General features: G+C 35.0%; 1 protein-coding gene across 1 annotated transcript in view; it reads left to right on the top strand.

Annotated features, from left to right (window-relative positions):
• Positions 1 to 2035: 2035 nt before the first annotated feature.
• LOC131077380 (outer envelope protein 80, chloroplastic) overlaps positions 2036 to 20263 on the top strand; it is a 209407-nt gene continuing 191179 nt past the window's right edge. Inside the window, exon 1 of the mRNA XM_058014871.2 lies at positions 2036 to 2857. Within this exon, the coding sequence (XP_057870854.2) occupies positions 2171 to 2857 (687 nt within the window). The 5' untranslated portion in view covers positions 2036 to 2170. The remainder of the gene's footprint in view (positions 2858 to 20263) is intronic.

The raw sequence follows: 20263 nt of genomic DNA, 5'->3' as shown, positions 1-20263 counted from the left end.
TATGATGTTTTTGCCCTAATATTTTCTACTTTTTTTTTCCCTTACTTTGGCAATTAACCATTAAAAAACCCTTTCGTGAAGAGGTGATTTTGAACCCCTCCCCCTAGTTTTATTTACACCATTTTTTGACCATATGTTTGGCGAGCCAATCACTTACTTTTTTCATAAAAAAGCCCTTTCTTCAAATTTGAAATAGATCTATTCAAAGCTGTAGAATTTAAATTAATAGTTTTACGACTTATAAGTTTCAGATCTCCCAAAGGAATTTGGTTCGCTCCGATCGTTGCTACTACTTCTTTTGGAACTTTGTGATAAAAATATCTTACCAAGCACTACGAGTATTTGCCTCAATAACAATTAAATAACAATAACTTAACAATAGTAATTATAATATGTACCTACATTATATATTATTATATTATATAAAATCAATATTTTTAATTATAAATTCAGTTATATGTAAATAGAATTGGAATAAAATAAGTTTTAAATATTTTTTTTTATTAATATTAGTATTACTTTAATATTCTTAATTTTTTCAAATGTAAAAAAAATAAGATGTGCCAAAAAGCAGAGTAGAGGCCAATTCGTAGACAATATTTGAATCACTTGCCCTAGCTTTGACAAAAAGGAAAGCAATAAGAAGGGCAAGTGAAATGGAGGAAATGCATGTCAGAAGGAAGATGACAACTACACGGGTCTTAAAAACCCATCTTCTTAACTTGCACATTAAATTACATTTTTTCGATTCCTATATATATTTAATTGCACATTAAATTACAGTTTTTCAATTCCTATATATATATATATATTTAATGACATGGTTTATTTATTTAATTTGTTTATGATGACTTTTTTTTACATATTCATTAATTTTGAATGTCATATATAAAAACTTTTAGTCAATTAAGAAATAATCTTTTACGTTTTAACTATCATCATAATTTAAAAACAGTACTTAAATTTTTTGCTTCTCTATATATATACGTATATAGTCATAACTATTATTTCTAGTGTTCATTATCATAAATTTTAAATTTGATTTGATGCTATTATGTATGCTTATGTCAAAGACATTAGGTCAAGTTTAGTCATGAACAATAGAATGATCTTCTATATGATACCATTGATTTCAATTTTTAATTACTATAGATTTTAGAAAGATCTTCAATGTGATACCATTGATTTTAATTTTTAATTACTATAGATTTTCAATAGCCTACAACGATATAGCCACTACATAGATAGTTAATCGTAAAGATAAAAACACCATAGATAGAAATTTTAAATGGTCAATAGTTCCATGCACCATACTACTTGGAATGAATCAATGCTTCTCTTAATTTGTTTACAATTGAGAAAGCAAATGTGTCCTATCAATATTTAATAACATTATTATTATTACTTATGTTTTTGGTGCTTGAATTTATTTAATTTGTAAAAAGGATTTTATTTCCTTCAACATAAATTCTAGTTAGAGTAGGATAGATTTAGATGTCAAATAAAATTGAAAAAATGTAACATATAGAGAAAGATCAAATAGTCTTATGTTTTTATTTTTCAATTTATGAAAAATATTTCATTTCCTTCAACACAAATTTTAGTTAGCATAGGGTAGATTTAAGTGTCAAATAAAATTGAAAAAAATTAAGATATACAAGAAGATCAAAATAGTTTTATATTTTTATTTTTTAATTTGTAAAAAAGATTTTTTAATTTATGAAAAACATTTCATTTCCTTCAACATAAATTTTAGTTAGCATAGGGTAGATTTATGTGTCAAATAAAATTAAAAAAAATTAAGATATACAAAAAGATCAAAATAGTTTTATATTTATATTTTTTAATTTGTGAAAAAGATTTCAATTCCTTCTATATAAATTTTAGTTTGTAGGGTAGATTTAAGATTTCATTGGCATTACGGTTTTTTTTTTAATAACAGAATATTATACATCAGTAACATATAAACAAACAAATAATAGGATTTTTGCCTAAATGCATATTCAACCCATTTATAATTATAATTATAATAATCTCCTCCGTTTCTTTGAATAATCAATCGCAGCTTACGCAGAGGTTAGGAAATCCTTGGCTAGACCTTCGTTGCAGAGCAGCTAACAAAAGCGCAAAAAACTGGTGCAGCAGCTTGAACTACAGTTAAAGCTTAACGATGACGGAGGTAGAGGATTCTCCCACCGCTTCCTCCCAATCTGTTAGATTTTCATGGTCTTCTGTTCAAATTCCCGAACTACGTCCCCGTCGGCATTCGAATGCGATCAGATTATCGCTACCGCCGCTGTTTTCTAAGCTGGAAAAAGCGAGAGATTTGGCCCTCGGCTTGGTAGTGTCTCTCGTGGATGAAAGCAAGAGAAGGGCTGTAGCTCTGCCAAGGCACATGCCTCTGCTGTGCTGTACAAGCATTTCCACTCGCCATGGCGAAATTAAAAAGACCTCTGAGGAGCCGAAGATTGGAAGCAAAAACGGCGTTAAGGAGAGTGTAAGTAAAGAAGATGTTTTTATGGAGACTTCAATCAAAGAAGGTGTCATTGATGGAAATGGGAAGAACAGAAGTGAAGGCGAGCAGAAAGTGCACACCGCTGCTTGTCGGCATCTGAAGGAAGAGCAGGAGAGGGTTTTGGTGAGCGAGGTGTTGGTTCGGAATAAGGAGGGCGAGGAGTTGGACAATGTGGAGCTGCGCACTGAGGCCCTGTCATTATTGAAGGCTTGCAAGCCCAACTCTGCTCTCACAGTGCAGGAAGTGCAGGAGGATGTCTTCCGCCTCATTAGTAGCGGTTATTTTAGTTCATGCAATCCTGTTGCTGTAGACACCAGAGACGGCGTTCGCCTCGTTTTTCAGGTAATTTTTACACAGTTTATAAATAAAATTCTGGACTTAATTGGATTAAGCTCGACGTTGGATTGAGTGATGAGAATGAATTGCACATCAGATCTGCTTGCATAGATAACTCCTTACAGAGGAAGAGGTGTGGAAAACCTAGAATAAAAAACTTCATTCCAAGTTTTTATGATGAATGTTTAATTTACCGATGAGGACGACTTCAAAATTACAGCTCCTTGTAGACATAAGAAGCTGTTATAAACACATGAGGTCAGATACCCCTGACTGGAAAATTGCCACACAAAGTTTATAACATCGACAGTAATCAATTGATGAGAATAGATTTAAAATAGTTACAATATTTAGAGGTACTATTGAATATTCAGTGTGCATGGTTTATAAGAGAATAAATATTTGTTTCCATGACCCCTTCAATTACCAGTTTCTAAGAATTTCATAATTGTGACGTATAAAGATATTGTTGATGATTTTATTAAAAATGAATAATCATGAAGTAATTATAATTTATCAATGTGGATGATTATTTTCAAAGATACCCAACATTATTACAATTAGTATTTATTCTAAGAAAAATAAATTTCTAATATTCTTTTAAGATCAGAAATTTCTAATGTTCTTTTAAGATCTTTTCTGTAGTATTATAGTTGTTTCAAAACAATGGATGGATTATTTAAAAAGAAACCTAAAAATGTACATTACTTCAAAATTTTAAAAGAAATCAGATTTTTTCTAACTTTTATGCTACACACATTATCAGATGCATCATCACTTCTTGAATGCAATTGAATGTTTTGTGCACATTTATCATCACATTCCATTTGTTTGCAGTTGCAATATCTTGCATATGATTCAAATATTGGCTATGGAAAGGTTGGCCAAAACATTCAAAAACAAAGATGAGATTTATGATAATAGCATGAAAATTCACAAATGCCATGATCATACACTTTAGGAGACCACCTTAACAAACCTTATTATAGTCAGTTGCATGAACAAAACATCATATAAATAGAATTTTTTACACATTTACAATTACATGCACACAATTGAAAGGAGAATTTCATTGTAATTACGAAGACCATCATATTACTTCAATAACACCATTTTGGCTTATAACAACCAATTGCATGTAATATGAACATGCATTGGATGTTTCCCTCAAGGTGCAAATTAGATACAAGGACCATAATCAATGCTCTTCGTTTATCTTGTTGTTAACATAATTTGCGGTTTCTATCTTAGAGTATGTTGCTCAATGACAATCGTAGTGATGTTCTCAAGGAGTTGAGAGTATAGCAGAAATAGCCTAGAATAAATTGTGGTTAACTATGAGTACTGGCATTTGATAATCTGCTAATGTTAGTATTGACGGGCACATTTGTTTCATTCAAAAATTGGCCAACGTCTAATGAAATTATGAAAAAGAGTGATTTGAATTTGTAATTGAAAAATTGCTTATTTTTTCTCGCTATATTAAAGTGGCAACAATTTTTTGCTTTTACGTCTTTCAAACTTCTCTTGTTTGGTCATTTTTTCATCTTTAGGCTGCAGTTAAATAAATCTCTAGACCTTCCTGATTAAGTGAAAACACCAGATTTGAGATTTTGTGATCATCACGCTAGGGCATGGTGACACACATTTGGCTTTGCTCTTTCAAACTCTCGTTTAGTGTATTTCTTAGGTGCAATATAATAGAGATAAGGCTTTTTAATATTTTTTTAACTTCTTAAACCCTAGCTCCAGCACTTATAAAGCCTAACCGTGACTCTATATTACAAGGTTAGGGATTTTAATTTTTTTTGAAAGAAAATTCTGTTTTTTTTTTCTAGACTCTAACTTTAACCCATAAACCCATAAACTAATGTTTTAAATTTAGGGTTATATTTTTTTATCCTTTTATCTACATTTTAGTAGACATAGGGTTAGTTTTTTCTATTTTTCAGTCTATTAGAGGTTGCTAGGGTTACATATTTTCTTATTTTTTGACTAAACCTATAGGTTACAACCTGCTATGTATTGATTATTTTGTGATTTTTAGTAATCCTAATGAAAATAGATATGAATGTGTTTTCGATTTTAGTCCATATTTTAGCATGCCATGAGAGAGATTTTGCATGAGCTTATTACTCAAGTTCCCAATTCATGTTGGCTGAAATGCTTGTTGTGGGAATGAAAGCAATGGGGGAATTGGTTGTTTCAAATTACATCATACAAAGTTGCTAGGACACGATGTGAAAGCTTGCAAGAGTTGTCCTACAATTGTGACACCAAGCAAAATTTTCTCTTGATGCCTATGCACAAGTAAGGTGAAAAAAGGCCAAAACAATTGTTGGTTCATTGACATGAACATCTAGTGAGTATGATGTTGGTTTGGATGATGAGGAACTTCTAATAAGGTCATATTTTCTAATGCCACACCGTCTTTCACACCAATTAAGTCTTTCAAAAATCTAATATTGGTGGTGGAAATGTGAATAAATTTAAGCACTTTGCACAACACTTGAATCCCAACTATCATTAGAGAGCACAGGATGGAAGAAAAATGTTCATGCAAAGCCAAAGGTAAAGAATCCGATAACAAATTTTTGGTATTACTCAAACATCATATTCAACCTTACTTGGTCTCTCTATTGGCAAGCCACTATTGATGCCATTTTTGTTGTAGGGCTTGGTTTCAAGGCACTATCATATGAGGCTCTGAGTTGATTTGTTGAGAGAGGCAGTACAGGATGTTAGCAAGGTAGTTGTGGAGCATTGTAAGTAGTAGAAGATTACGGTTTGTGACATTATATTTGATGAATGGATTAATGGAAGGAATTGTTGGAATTTTGATGTGCTATTCACTTGTAGAGAGTTCTTTATTGAGAAAAATGTTTCATTGGATTGGGTAGAGTGCTCTTTTTTTGGTTGGATGGGATCACAGATTGTTTTTTATGGATTCACATGAGATTATGAAGATTTCAGAGCCTTGATTAGAGTGTTGAGATTGATTGATGGAGAAAATTTTTCCATTGGTTACGTTTGTGAAGTCATGGATAAGGCAAAATAGGAATTATGGTCCAAATTACAAAATGGTGAGAGTAGATCTATCATTGATGCTAGCTGTGATTGCTAAGTGCATTTTAATCTCTATTCTATATAGTCTAGACTATTTCTTGAATCGCATTACGTATTATAGTCCATCATAGGAGGGTGGAGAAGTGAAAATAGAGTTATTCAGGTGTGTTACCACATTTTTCTCAATGCAAAGGAAATACAAGTAGCCATAGTGGAGTTGCCATTGTAAAATTAGGCAACGGCTTCTCCTTCAAAACTTGTGTATGTCATGCCCCCGCCATGGTACCTTCTTAAATCTGATATACATCACTGATGAGAAAATTGTCTTATTTATAAGACATCACAATTTTCTAATGACTCCATTATGTAAGCACTTGAGTCTGATGAAAATAAGTAAAAATGCTGGCCGACATTTATAGGAATGAGATAACATCTTTAAGGAGGCGAAGTTGTTAAGGTTAAAGAGATATGAAAGCAAGATAGAATCAATTAAATATAGGCCGTCATATGTTGGCTGTCTCCATACTCAAACAAAGGCATATATAAGGCCGATGCATAGGATGATCTAGAAACACTAAGCACTATACAAAAAGGCACATTTAATTATTGCAGAGCAGCGACAGCAATCCAGGCAGAGATCTTATTATAAATCAATGCAGTGATCCATATACAAATTAGCATGTTAGTGAATGGATTAAGGAAATGATAAGAATTGTATTTACATTGACAAGTATTATTAATAATCCTTTATCAGATGCAATAATCAGCAGCAGATTAATGAGTTAAGGCAAAAGACCTGATACGAGGAGCCACCACCTTTGCAAGGATAGTAACCGTTTGGAAAGACATACTTTCCATTCAAATCGAGGGTTTATATACAGCATAACAACCACTCAAAAAGGGGGGCATGGAACAGATTGGAAAGCATTTATTCATCTGATCAAGCAATCGGCAAACATCAAGGAATCTTCAGCATCAGTTCTGTGAATCCAGTAATCTGGGGTATGCAGCATGATGATGTTTTATAGATAATTCCTCACATAATGATAAAGGCAATTATGTGTAGATAACATGATAGTATATTTGATATATAATCTCTCTTATAGGGATGTGTGCAATATGATAAAATATTTTACTTATACATAATGTGAAATATTTAGATTTCCTAATTTATTCGTCAAACCGCTGCAAGCAATCATGTGGAGGTGAGGAAGGGAATACAAGGAGGGAGAACTGATATGAGATCCTCTTCTACGTACATCACCTCATGATGGGTGGTTGGTGGCCTGCCCCATGGGGCCAAAAGGGGGCAACTTATATCCCACCCTTGGGCTTAGATGAGAGGGATACTCCGGGCACCCTATTGCGGTTTCCTCTCCATCCTTTACCATGGTTGATTGTTGGAATGAATTTAAAGAAGTCTCAACCATAGGAGGGTGAATCAGTTGGCACGAATAGGGAGGGCAGAGACAAGCTTCCCCACTAAGTACACCACCTCATGTTGGATGGTTGGCGGCTTACCACATGGGGCCAAGGGGGATGATATATCTGCTTTTGGGCTTAGTATGAGGATTGCTTTGGGCACCCTTTCATGTCTCCTCATTTCAGCCGAGTTATGGTTGAAGTCCAACAATGAATTATAGATATTGTATGATTTATTTAAATTAAGATGATTATGAATATACATGTGCCATATTTAGTTTGATCTTTAACCCTAGTAGAAATAATTGATTTTATGAATATATTTTCGATAATTGTCTAACATGATTGCAGGATCTCAATTTGGATCTATCTAGCTTTAACATTTTTATGGTAAAGTTATATCCCTAACTTTATTACATTTCTTTTTTTTATTGAACTTGTGATTCTAGGGAAATCCCAAAAGGGGACATTACAATGTAGTGGAATTAAGGAAGACAACAATGCTAGGTTTTATTTAATTTGCAATTCAATTTGTCTTATATTAAATAGAATTGAATCACTTGGGTTCATTAAGAATTTGGTTTTGCAACTAATTTGATTGTAGTGCAATGGTGGGGAGACTGTGGTCATTATGCCAAATCACTTTGTTCAATGGTAATGCAAATTCTAAATTAAGCCGTGGAGTTCTTTTGCTTGTGAGTGTTCTTGGACTATATTTGAGTATGTAGACTCAGAGAAATGCAATTGATTTAGCCAATATTGGATTAATTTAGTAACTTTGTCCACCACAACCTTCATCTTTGCTTGAAGCAAAAATGTATTTAGAAACTTTTCAATTATAATTTTAAATTTTTTTCTATCATATTTTAGTAGGTCAGTAACTTATGCATTCATCATTGCTAATATTAGGTAGTGTCAAAGATGATCAACCAATTGTTTTCAATGAGACTGATCCTAATTTAGAATGGACTATAGCCCCAAGAGGATTTGGATATCGTGAATAAGGTTTTTGATGAGCACCTTGTAGTATTTGAGAGTCAGAAGATGAAATATTTAAAAAGGGGATTTTCCTTTAATGACAAGGATTTGCTTGCCATTATGCATGCTTTGGCAAAGTTTAGGCAATATCTAGTTTGTGGTAGATTTGTTGTACCAACTAAAATAGCTTGAAGTTTTTCATGAGCCAACCAGACTTCAATGACTGGCTACAAAGATGGGTTAGTAAGCTTAAGCTTATGTTTATGATATTGAATACAAGGAGAGTAAAAAAGCTGTAGTTGTTAATACTCTTTCCAGAATGCCTCCTATGTTCTATTTCTGCTATTTTGGGCAATTGGAAGGTTTCTATCTGTTGTGACGTTTTCACACATCGCCCCATTGCAAATGGGGACCCATGTTTTTTTTTGCTTTTTAGGGTTTGTCTTTTTAGGTCTTTTAGGGTTTTGTTAGTTGGCCTTTGCATTTTGAGTGCTGCCCAGGGGATCACATAGGATAGCAAGTCCGGCTTGGGTGAGGTCCTGATCCTGAAATTTGGCTAAGTCTGGAATGCCCTGATCCTGAATTTGACTAAGTCTGGAAACTGAAAAAACCTCCAAAAACTAGATTTTGCAATATAACTCTTGGAGGTCTGAAACCACTCTCAAACATCCTGAAAGTATATATGGAATATAACTTAAAGTATAAGTCTTTCTTATACTTAAATGTTATATTCCATAAAAATTATCCTGATAGAGAGTGCGAAAAGTCAAATTTCGCTCGTGTCCTTCGCCAAGGGTCCAGAGCGAAAAGCGCTCCTGTCCCTCTCCAAGGGACCAAGGCGAATCGCTCGTGTCCCTCACCAAGGGACCAGAGCGAAAATGCTTAGTTGAGCCATTCCTGACCTTGTTTGGACGAATCGAGACATCAAAGGCATGGTGAAGGACGAAATGAGCATGATAGAGCATCCAGACTTGATCAAAAACAACGAAATGATGAAGTTTTTGCCTAGAGGGTCAAATTCGCTCCTGTCCCTCACTGAAGGACCAGAGCGAAATTCTTCATAAGGTACGATCTGGGCAAAGATCAAGTCAAGTTTATGTTTGAAGGCAAGGAAGAGTGTGAGATGAACTCATTGAATACAAATTGAAGATTTTAAAACGTTTGCAAGGGTCCCAAAAGGCCTAGTTCGCTCCTGTCCCTCAGGAAGGGACCAGAGCGATTTTTGTTATAATTGATTTTCTTGCCAAGTTGCAGACGATATCAAGGCATGGATGAATGGGGTAGAGCATGACGAGTCCGTTGAATATAAATTTGGGACCTGACAAAGTGGAATGAAGGCCACAAGGGATGGATCGCTCCTGTCCCTCTCCAAGGGACCAGGACGATACAGTGGTTCAAGGCCGTTCCTCCAAGTTCAAGACCTTCTAAGACAAGGAACGAGGGTGGCAAGGACATTTCAGGACATCTTCATCGAGCACAAGCACTTAAAGGTCATCACAATGAAGAGATTTACACTCTAAGGCCCAGATCGCTCCTGTCCCTCAGGAAGGGACCAGAGCGATATCTCTATAATGGCGTAAATTTCAAAAGGCAAACAAGTTTCGAGCAACCAAGAGGGTCGAAAGGACATCATTTCATGTAATGAAGATGATTGCAAGTTGGTAAAAACAAGAACAAGCACATAATGATGAACTTCGCTCCTGTCCCTCAGGAAGGGACCAGAGCGATGTTGGATATATTGGCCACTTCATGCAAGATTTACGTAAGGTCAAAGTTTTGCGAGATTGTAGAAGGTCCATGGCATGATTAGAGGGTGATACAAAAGGATTTTGAACGTAAAATGATCATCAAATTAAACATAGAGACCATATCGCTCCTGTCCCTCTCCAAGGGACCAGGGCGATATAATGGTTATATTGTCGTTCCTCCAAATTCAAGGCACTCCAAGACGAAGAACAAGGTGGTGAAGACATTTTAAGACATCTCCATCAAGCGCAAAGCATCAAAAATTGCCAAAGATGAAGGATTTGCACCAAGACATCTAATTCGCTCCTGTCCCTCTCCAAGGGACCAGGGCGATTTGCTTTGGATTCTTCGTTTTGCTCCAAGTTCATGCCAAGTAAAAGCTTCGCAAGGTTATGCAAGGTTCAAGGTGTTTTTTTGAAGATCACATGTAAGAGTTTTGAACGTCCAAACGTTGCTAATCAAGTTAAAGAGCTCATATCGCTCCTGTCCTTTGGACAAGGACCAAGGCGATCCCATCAAAAACACTCATATTCCTTCAAAGTCAAGGCAAGGCGAGGATGGACAAGGTGAGGGACGGCGTTTGGAAGACATCACAACGAAGATTGAAGTTAAAAGTTGCCAAGATTAGAGAGAAAGACATGGATCGCTCCTGTCCCTCTCCAAGGGACGAGGGCGATGATCCTCTAAACATCCAAACACCTCATGAAAGTAAGTGGAACGAGCGTAGAAGGAACAAGCAATGAAGTTATTCGCCCTACAATGAAAGTTCGAGGATCAAAGATGCATATTGAACGTGAAAACATGGAGATCCCTCCTGTCCTTTGGACAAGGACCAGGGCGATGAACATCCAAAGGCACTTAAGCACACATGCAAGACGATCTAACTCAAAGGACCCATCAAAATGATCGATATTGAACGTAGAAAGGAAGGAGATGAACGTTAAAATTGCAAGAATTATGACAAAATCTTGGATCGCTCCTGTCCCTCTCCAAGGGACCAGGGCGATATCACATCTTAAAGACATTCCTTCGCACAAACAAGTCAATCAAACTTGAAGGACCCAGCTAAAATGCCGATTTGAACGTAAGGATCAAGATTTTGGACGTAAAAAATGCAAGGATCAAGACCCAGTTGATGGATCGCTCCTGTCCCTCTCCAAGGGACCAGGGCGATGAGGTACGTATCTTTCCATCTTCAAAATATTTTGGCGCTCAAACACATTTTTGAATTTATTTGAATGCTAGAATTCGATAAGATTGAAAATTTAATTAAAAATAGCATTTAAATATTGCATTTAAATATTAATTAATTTTTGCCTTGTAAAAAAATCGAAGTTTATTAATTAAAAACGATGGCAAATTAATTAATTATTATAGAGCGCTTGATTTAAAATTTGTTTCATTTTACAAGGGTCGGCCTTTTATTTTAAATTTGTCTTATTTACCAAAGTCGGCCTAAGATCAATATGAAGGTAAGCGCCTATAAAGGGAGGGTGGTTTATTCATTTCAAATCATCATTTGACATCCTTGATTAGCATGCGATTTGGAGAATACAAAGGAGGTGCGAAATTGTCATTCAAGAGGAGGGCGCAAACATCATCAAAGGAGTGCGAGCTTAGTCCCAAGTTGGGCGAACTTGCCAAAGACCACGTCAAAGATATCCTCAAGGGTGATGAATTGATAAAGGGATCGTTCATTTAAAGGAGATCACGTTGAAGCCGTCTAATTTTGATTTTTGCTTAGGCGAATTCCTTCATTTTGCACTCTAGAGTTAGCTCTCAAGAGAGGTATGGCGATATGGATTTGTTGTTTTGATTTTGATTGTTGATCGTCATAGCTTAAATTTTGAGTCTTGAAATTTTGTTTTCCCCTAGCTCAATCGTTTTTAGGAAATAATAACTCAAGGATTTATTATGAAGTTTCCTAAAAATTAATCTAATCTATGTTATGTATTGCAAAATTATGTTACTAATTTTGAAATGTTGTGTAGGCATCAAATGGAGATCTCATCAAGGAAAATCAAGCCGGATCAAGGACGGTCTTCGCCGGGACGATCAAGCCAGGACAGGGGCGACCTCTTTCAATCCAGCGTTCCAAGGCGAGGTACATCATCATCTTGCAAATCAAGGACAAAAGGAGTTAGGACAAGAGTTAATTAAAGATAGCCTCTCAATGACATCAAATTGAATATCTAGCAAGCTACAAGTGTCAGATGAGGTGGCATCCTAGTCATCACTCCTCTAGTCAGTGTGGTCCACCTCAGCGTGTTCAGATTCAATGTACTTAACTCATGGAAGGTGGCACAAACTCCGATGTACCTACCCCGGCTATCTATTGGTCAATTTTTCTAGAAGGGACATGTGTCCAAGCAATACAATTTTATCATTGGTCCAGCATTAAATGTTATGTAATGGTTGTAACAAACCCTAATTAGGGTTTTCGTTGTTGAATCTTGACCATTGATCTTGAATTGATCTAAGCCATCAAATTGTATTGTGGGCACTATATAAGCCCAGGCATTTCATTTGTAAAGGCTAATTAGCAATAAGTTAGAGATAGTATGTAAATAGTTGGAAGAGTTAGAATATAGTTGATAGAATAGTAATTAGAGTAGAATAGGAGGACAAGGCAAGAAATTGTTGCCATTGATTGTAAACAAACTCCATTTTCATTGAAGTAATGGTGAAGTGTGTCGTTTCTTGCAATTTGCATGGTTTCTTGTTGAGTCTTCAATCCTAGATGGTAGATGATTAGATGAATGGAGGAAATGTGATTGATTGATGGTGGAATTCGTATATCCATACTACTAGCAGTTTGTTGATTGCAGACTTGCCTTGTGTAGTCAACTGGAATCGTTCAGCCTAAGCTCAATTTCAATTTGTTGCCTCTTCATTGATATGCATCAACTTGGATGGTATCTATGCCTGCGGTGATGATTTGAACATCATAAAGCTCCCTTAGAAGATCGCACTAGTCTTGTGTAGATGTTCCATTGATGTCAAAACAAGATCTAGTTAGAGTTTCATCAAAAAATCAAGTCATTGCTCCTACATTCTTAGTATTAGGATTAGATCCTCTCTTCCCCCCCTTCCTTTTTTTTTTCCATTTTTTCAAATCCAAGTTAGTCAGAGCCTGTGTCCAGCAAAGCAGATCGGAAGTTCAATCATCACATGTAAGTCCCCTTGTGATCCCAGCAAATCACATCATACCACTGGAGCTTGTCCACACGTAGAGACCCTACTAAAAGAACCTTGGAGTCTACCTAACTGATCCTTTATGCGAATCTTCAGCAGTTAGAGACTATTTTCTCAAGAGAGGATAAGATGCCTATTGGTATTTTATTCTGTGTATGATGGTGTACAAAATACACGTCAACACTATCATGGTAGAATATGCTAAAAACAAATTTGCTACTAGCATCTTAGATGGGAGCAAGAAGGATGATAGGTATGAGTTATTAGATGGTCTTATTTTGTTTAAGGACATAATCTTTTTAGTACTTGAGCCTAAGATGAAAGAGAAAAAATTGAAGGCTTTGTGTGATGCCACCTATGGTGGGACACCTTGGATTCAATAAGACATATAGGCAAATTAGGGGAAGATTCATAGGATCGAATGCCTGCTAAGTCACTTGATATGAATGCCAACAATGTCAACCCTAAGGTTCAAACTTGCAAGCATACTAGATCAGCGAGAACACAAGCCCGTGATCACAATGGCCCAGTGGAGGTTTGAACCTTGGTGGCAACATCAACAATGCCATAACTTAACCATCACACTATGAGATGAATTCCAAATCAGCAAATTTTTTAGTACACTATTTTTTTGTGTATTGGAAGAGTCACATGTTGGAAGTTGGTGAAGCCGTGTACAAAATAAATAAATAAAAAAAACAAAAAACTATTTGTTTTTTAAGACTTCATTTCCATTTGTGTTGATAAAATATCTTTGCATCTTGTGATGAATTACAACCTTCATTATAAACTTGACTATAAACAACTTTATTCTTATTTCCAGCATAGAAATACCGCAGTATAGAGATACTCAACTCTCAGCACATTACAACCAACAACTTTATAAACTTCACAACATGTTGAACTTGTTTTTTGGTGTATGATATGTATTTAACTCAAATTATGATTCATATATGATAGAAATCAGTAATATGTTCTACAAATTCAATATATATGTTTGTTTTTGAAGAATATTTCTAAAAATTATATTTTTCAATTGCTGGATAATTTGTAGAGTTATTGCTGAATTTTTCCCCAAGGTTTTGCCAAGCCTTGGGTTTTTTAAATTTTTTGGCTTGCCAAGTTATTGCTGACTTCGAGTTTTACAGTGATGGCTGCAACCTAAGTCACCGCATTCGCCGAACTTCATGCATCAAATTCAAAATTTGGCGAATTTCAATAAAATATTAAAAATTTGTTCTAATTTGGCAGAAAATTCGTAAGCAACAGAGCTAGGGTCGTCAGTAGATCAAAGTATGAGGGGAATAGACTGTTATCGACGGAAGATCTCGGGGTAGTCCTCTCTGGCTCCACAATGGCCAAAGGATCCTCCATCAGCACACGAGGAGTGCACTAATTTTTTAAAGCCATGAGCAATAAGAACCCTCTTTCGGCTAGAATCTTGCAGTTTTTCTAATGCCCGTTTGTAAAGGAATGGGCATAGTGAACGATACCGTGTTTGCAGGGTATGCATATATGATGAATACCGCAGCAGAAAATGCCTTGGACACGGAGTTTTCTTGTATACTCGAACATATTAAATAATAAATATATTTTAAGCTTGCATATTTAACATATTTTTTATTTATATATTAATAAGTTAAAAAATTAAAATATTAAATACATTTATATTTCAATGTTTTTCTAAATTTATTATAATGTATTAGAAAATTCATAATATTGTTTTATTTTTAATAATTTTAATTTAATATATGAAAAATATTTATATTAATTTTTAAATTTAATATAATATTAATTTATTTGAATAAATAAAAAATTTGATCATTTTATTTTAAGTACATTTAAAATGCTAAATTATTTTGACAATTTAATGAATTTATTATTTATATATTTAAAAAATTCAAATTTATATAGGCGAATTTAATGTCGAATTTTTTTACCCTTCTCGAACTTCATCCGAATTTTATTGTTGCCGAATTTGAACCTGGTGACTTAGGCTAGAACAATGAAATCCTATATCAAAATGCAAGAATGATACTAAAGCTAGGGGAATTCAACTTACAGAACACTAATTGCAGATGGTACGACAAAATTGGATGTGCAGTACGCAAACAATTACTGCAGTATTAACTATTAAATCCCTTGAAGAGTGCTGTGATACCTTAAAAAATGTTACAGCAGCATCATAAACCCTTACAAATGGCTGTGACTTATCCAAAGATGCATGACAGCTCCAGATCTTACGATGCCTTGCTAAAGGATATAGCAGATTTGAATATGTTGCAATATAAAGCCGTATATGCACTCGCAGATTTCTGTAACCAGGTTAACAAGTACAACAGAAGTTAATAGTATGGCAGGGGTTTTAAAGACCTTTAAGACGTTAACTGATGGCAGCCTTTAATTCACAACCTTGCACATTAATCTTGTACAACAGATTTCACAAATACTATGATTCAATTCAGACCAGGGCTGTGATTCAATCAAAAAATAATGTATGGCAGCATCATACCCAGAAATGATATTAACAAAGCTGCAATTACTTTGAGATGGTACAACAGCTTGATAACACAAAATATGAAATCTTTCAAGAAGAAATCCGATTTAACATTGAAAACCTTTCATTACAAATAAAATAATGTAATATCGAATCTCTTCACAGAAATCTGAAATTAAATGCTCATAACAAATAAAATGAGTCCCTTAAATATAATCTATAAAAATCATTTACTAAATTGGAAACCCCAAACCAAACTGAAATATGCAATTAAAGTAATACTATAGTGCGACACTGTTGTAGTAGCACAGAAGTATTGTAGCAGTACTAAAAAGCTCCAAAAATACTTTCAGCTCAACAATTATTCTTGGGTGGAATCACTCCAAATGAATTAGAGGGTTTTCATCCTTCAATCGATGAAGGAAATCTAAAGGGATTTGGTCTTGCAAATCCTTATGCTAAGAGGATTTTTATCAAGTGGAAAAGATGAAGACATGAACACAAGTGACTTTTTTTTGAGAAAAGGGTTTGATAGCAAATGACAACGAATCCTTTCTTCTCAGCTCAATTCCTCTTATAATCAACCATTTTCTAATTTTGGCCTCCTAGAAATGTTTCTATATTTAATTTAATTTCACATTGGATCCTTTTTCCTAGCAACACTTCTTAATATAATATTGATCCTCTTTCAATAACAACATATAGGCCATCCTTTTTATCAGTTATAACATAAAGTGACTATGACAACTTATTATTTTAATATTATTTCCCTCACCTTACCCTTTAGCTTACGAGAGATAAAATAATAAGCTAAGGAACTCTCAAATTCTTTTCTGAGTCATCAAATGCAACAAGCTGAGAAGTGAAAGCATCTAAATCAGTATGCTCTGGCTCTGTATCCCACATCTTCATTTCCCCTTGCTTGTAGTCATGTTGCTTATGTGAAATGAGCCAAGTTAATGTTTTAAAACTCACTTTTAGGGTTATATTTTAATTTTTTATGTGGTGGAATTAAAAAAAAATTAAATTTTGCAAAACAAAACCATTTTTGGGCTGTCAGACCCTTGGGTTTGACCTGGGTTCTCTTGGGTTCGACCTGGTCCGAACCAGGCCTATGAATCATGGACCTTGTCCGGACAGGACCAGAACCCCGGACCAGTACCCCGAGGGTCTAGGGGGCCGAACCCAGTAACCTAGTTATTAACGATTCAATCATTAAACATTCTAAATGTCTTGGAGGATGGCCCAAGAGCGGATATACCATCTCTCTTGGCCAAAGTGGCGCATGCCATCTAGATGAGGTGGTCTACCCAGTGAGGTGTCCCCTTTCCATTATCCCCTCATCTTACCAACCTTCTCCTTATCTCTATGATTGGTCTCCTTGTATTATGCACCATGATAGAAGAAAGAGGTTGCAACAGGGTGCCCTGGAAACCATGTCCTCTAGGCCGAAGGGCAATACCCTCTGTACCTTGTTGGCCTCATGGAACCATCTAGTCCCCTCATAGAGGTGGCGTACCTAGAGAAATGCCCCTTCACCATACCCCTCTTGCAAACCCATTTCCCTAATGGATGGAAACACTTAGAAAATATGAAGGAATACAGTGACATACAATTAACTGCAAAATGCTATTAAATCAGACTAATGAATATTAATGAATGAGCATTATAAGATAATGATGATGAATATATAATGTTATGAAATGGAATAATGAGAAGCAAATAATATGAATATTATAATGGAAAATTGAATAATGGATCCACTTGATGATGTAGGAAAAATTAAATTTAATGAAGAGGACATTTTAATGGAAATTTTTATGTGTCTACACCATGTAAACCTGTTGTCATCATAGGTCTACACAGATCAATATGTATCAAATCCAATGGCTTTGTTATAGAATATTTCTTAGTAGGAGATATAGTCTTTGTCTTCTTTCCCTAATGACATGGTTTGCAACTGGTAGATGGAGGCTTCTTGAACTTAGGCACGCCTTCTTATCATTCCCTTTAAGCTAATTCTCACAAGACCACTAAAGTTAATATGTCCCAATCTTTTGTGCCACAACCAACTCTCTTCCCCTTGTATGGCAAAGCAATTTGCCCCATTAACTGAACTGAGATGATACACATCATTGTCAGTCCTACTTTCTTCTGCAACTAAATCACCGACATCCTTCTTCCTCGTTTCACATCCTTTTGCATTGAATAGTCAAAAAATTTAGACCTTCTACATACAAAACATCATAAGTTCTTGTCTTTCCACCATCAAGATTTAAAATACCCTTACTAGTAATCTTGGCAACAAAAGTAATCTTGTCTCTAGCCATGTGACTTGAACATCTACCATCAATGATCGACAAATTGTTCTCCTTCTGTGCATGAAGTTCAGTTTGAGCCACAAGGGACTTCTCCTATCTTTGTTCTTCCGGTTTCTTCTTCCAAACCTTCCTGGATTCACTACTTTGACTTACTGAGCTAATTCTTTTAGAATTTGGCTTAGGAGGAATCAAAATTGCTTCTACAATTTCTTGCAACATGTCGAAAGTTGTTGCACTTATGACAACTAATATTGAGATCAAATATTGAAGCAAAAACATTTCTACTAAGAAAGTTATTTCTTCTTATCGAACCCTTTCTACAATCCACAACCTTATGACCAAAATGATTGCAATTAAACAATAACTAGAAAAAGAATGATCAAACTTGGTATTGAGTTCTTGTCCTTTTGATGTTTGTCTTCCGGATCTTTTGTTCTGTCTATGCACTTGAGTGAATCCATCTTCCATCTTCTTGCTCTCTTTAGTTGTCACAACTTGTTCAAATCTTGAACGTTTGGATTTGTTTTCTTCTGGATTTTCTGCAACTGATTTCATAGACTGTTAAGCTACCTTTCCCTTCTAATCTTTTGTAAAACCAATTCTGGGTTTTTATATGTGGCGATCACTGACTTTCAATTATCTGTTACAAAATCTCATTGCTTTTCCCAAATTTCATCATCCCAAATTTCACTTTCAGTTGACTGTTTGCTTTTTCTAGATCTTTTCTCAATGCTACAATATCCGCTTCTAATTTTTCATGGTCCTTATCTATTGTCAGCAGTCTTTTTGTCACAACTTCTTCAATCCTCTTTGCTTCTTCCACTTGAATCGTCAAATCAATAACTATATTTTCCACCTTCTCAAGGTTGCGAGCCAATTTGTCTTTAACTCTCACTTCTTAAGGGATCCTCTTCTTCAACCTCTTGATTTCTTTGCTAGCACAAAGCAACTCTTCCACAAGATCTACCTCATCATCATCATTTTCGGATTTCATTTTAGCATCACCAACAAAAATCTCCATCGTCATGAATACTGGCTTTTCACCTTCATTCTCAAAAGTGCCTTGATCTTCTTCTTCGTTAGATGAACAACTCTCCTCATTTATAAGGAAACTTTTCTAATTCTTCTGAAATTTCTTCTTCTTAGAGAAAGACTTCTTCTATTTCTTTTGATCCTCAATGTTAGAGTCCTTGTATGGACACTTAGCCATAAAATGTCCTACCTCACCACAATAAAAACAATTGAAAGGCAACTTACCCTTATACTTACCAGAACCTCTTTGCGACTTTTTGACAAAGTTTGCCACCTCCAAATTTGACTCATCATCATAATCTGAATCTTCTTGCTTCTTGAACACCTTAATGCAACTTCTTTCTGTGAGAACTTGTCAACATCAATCCTCATCTCATAAGTAGTCAGAGACCCATATAACTCATCCATATTTAGTTTATTCAAATCTTTAGCTTCTTCAATTGCAGACACCTTGGGATCAAAACTTGGGGGTGGAGATTTGAGTATTTTTCTTCTTTACAATGCCATTTCCTTGAGTTCTTTACCAAGCCCTCTAATAGAGTTGACAATCTCATTAACCCAGAGAAAAAATGTAGCAATGTTCTCCTCTTCCCTCATTTTCAATTTCTCAAATTGAGCTTTGTAGGTCTGAAGATTTTCTTTTTTGACTTTGTTATCTCCTTTATAATTAGTATGCAATTTAACCCATATCTCCTTTGCGGTCCTGCAGTGCATCACTTTTACAAACTTAGAACTAGATAAATCTCATAAAATATTATTTTTTGTCTTCACATTATTCTTATGTAGCATAAAAATTACTGCTTTATAATTTTTTATATAAACTATGGTGTTGCATTGCTTCATTCTGTTTTTAATGCCTTTGTTTGTTTATTTTGCTTGCCTAGGACGTTCTCATTGTAGATTTCTATGTTGCTGATGTATTCTAGAGTCCCATTGACCCACTTTTGGTAACTCGTGGACATTAAAATACTTATCTTATTGTCATTGTTGTTGACAAATTATCAAATTCACTCACTAAGCGCTCAACCTTTCTGTTTTCTACAGTGACTTGCATAAGAGCAAACAACATTCTAGATTTTTGTAAACAGTGAGAGATAAATAATAATAAAAGAAAAAAAGAAACCAAAAAAACTATCAATGTTATAATTTTGTTTA

Source organism: Cryptomeria japonica, chromosome 4, assembly GCF_030272615.1.
Source record: "Cryptomeria japonica chromosome 4, Sugi_1.0, whole genome shotgun sequence".
Lineage (NCBI taxonomy): Eukaryota > Viridiplantae > Streptophyta > Pinopsida > Cupressales > Cupressaceae > Cryptomeria > Cryptomeria japonica.
The sequence above is the reverse complement of the archived record's forward strand: the minus strand, read 5'-3'. Positions and strand labels throughout refer to the sequence as shown.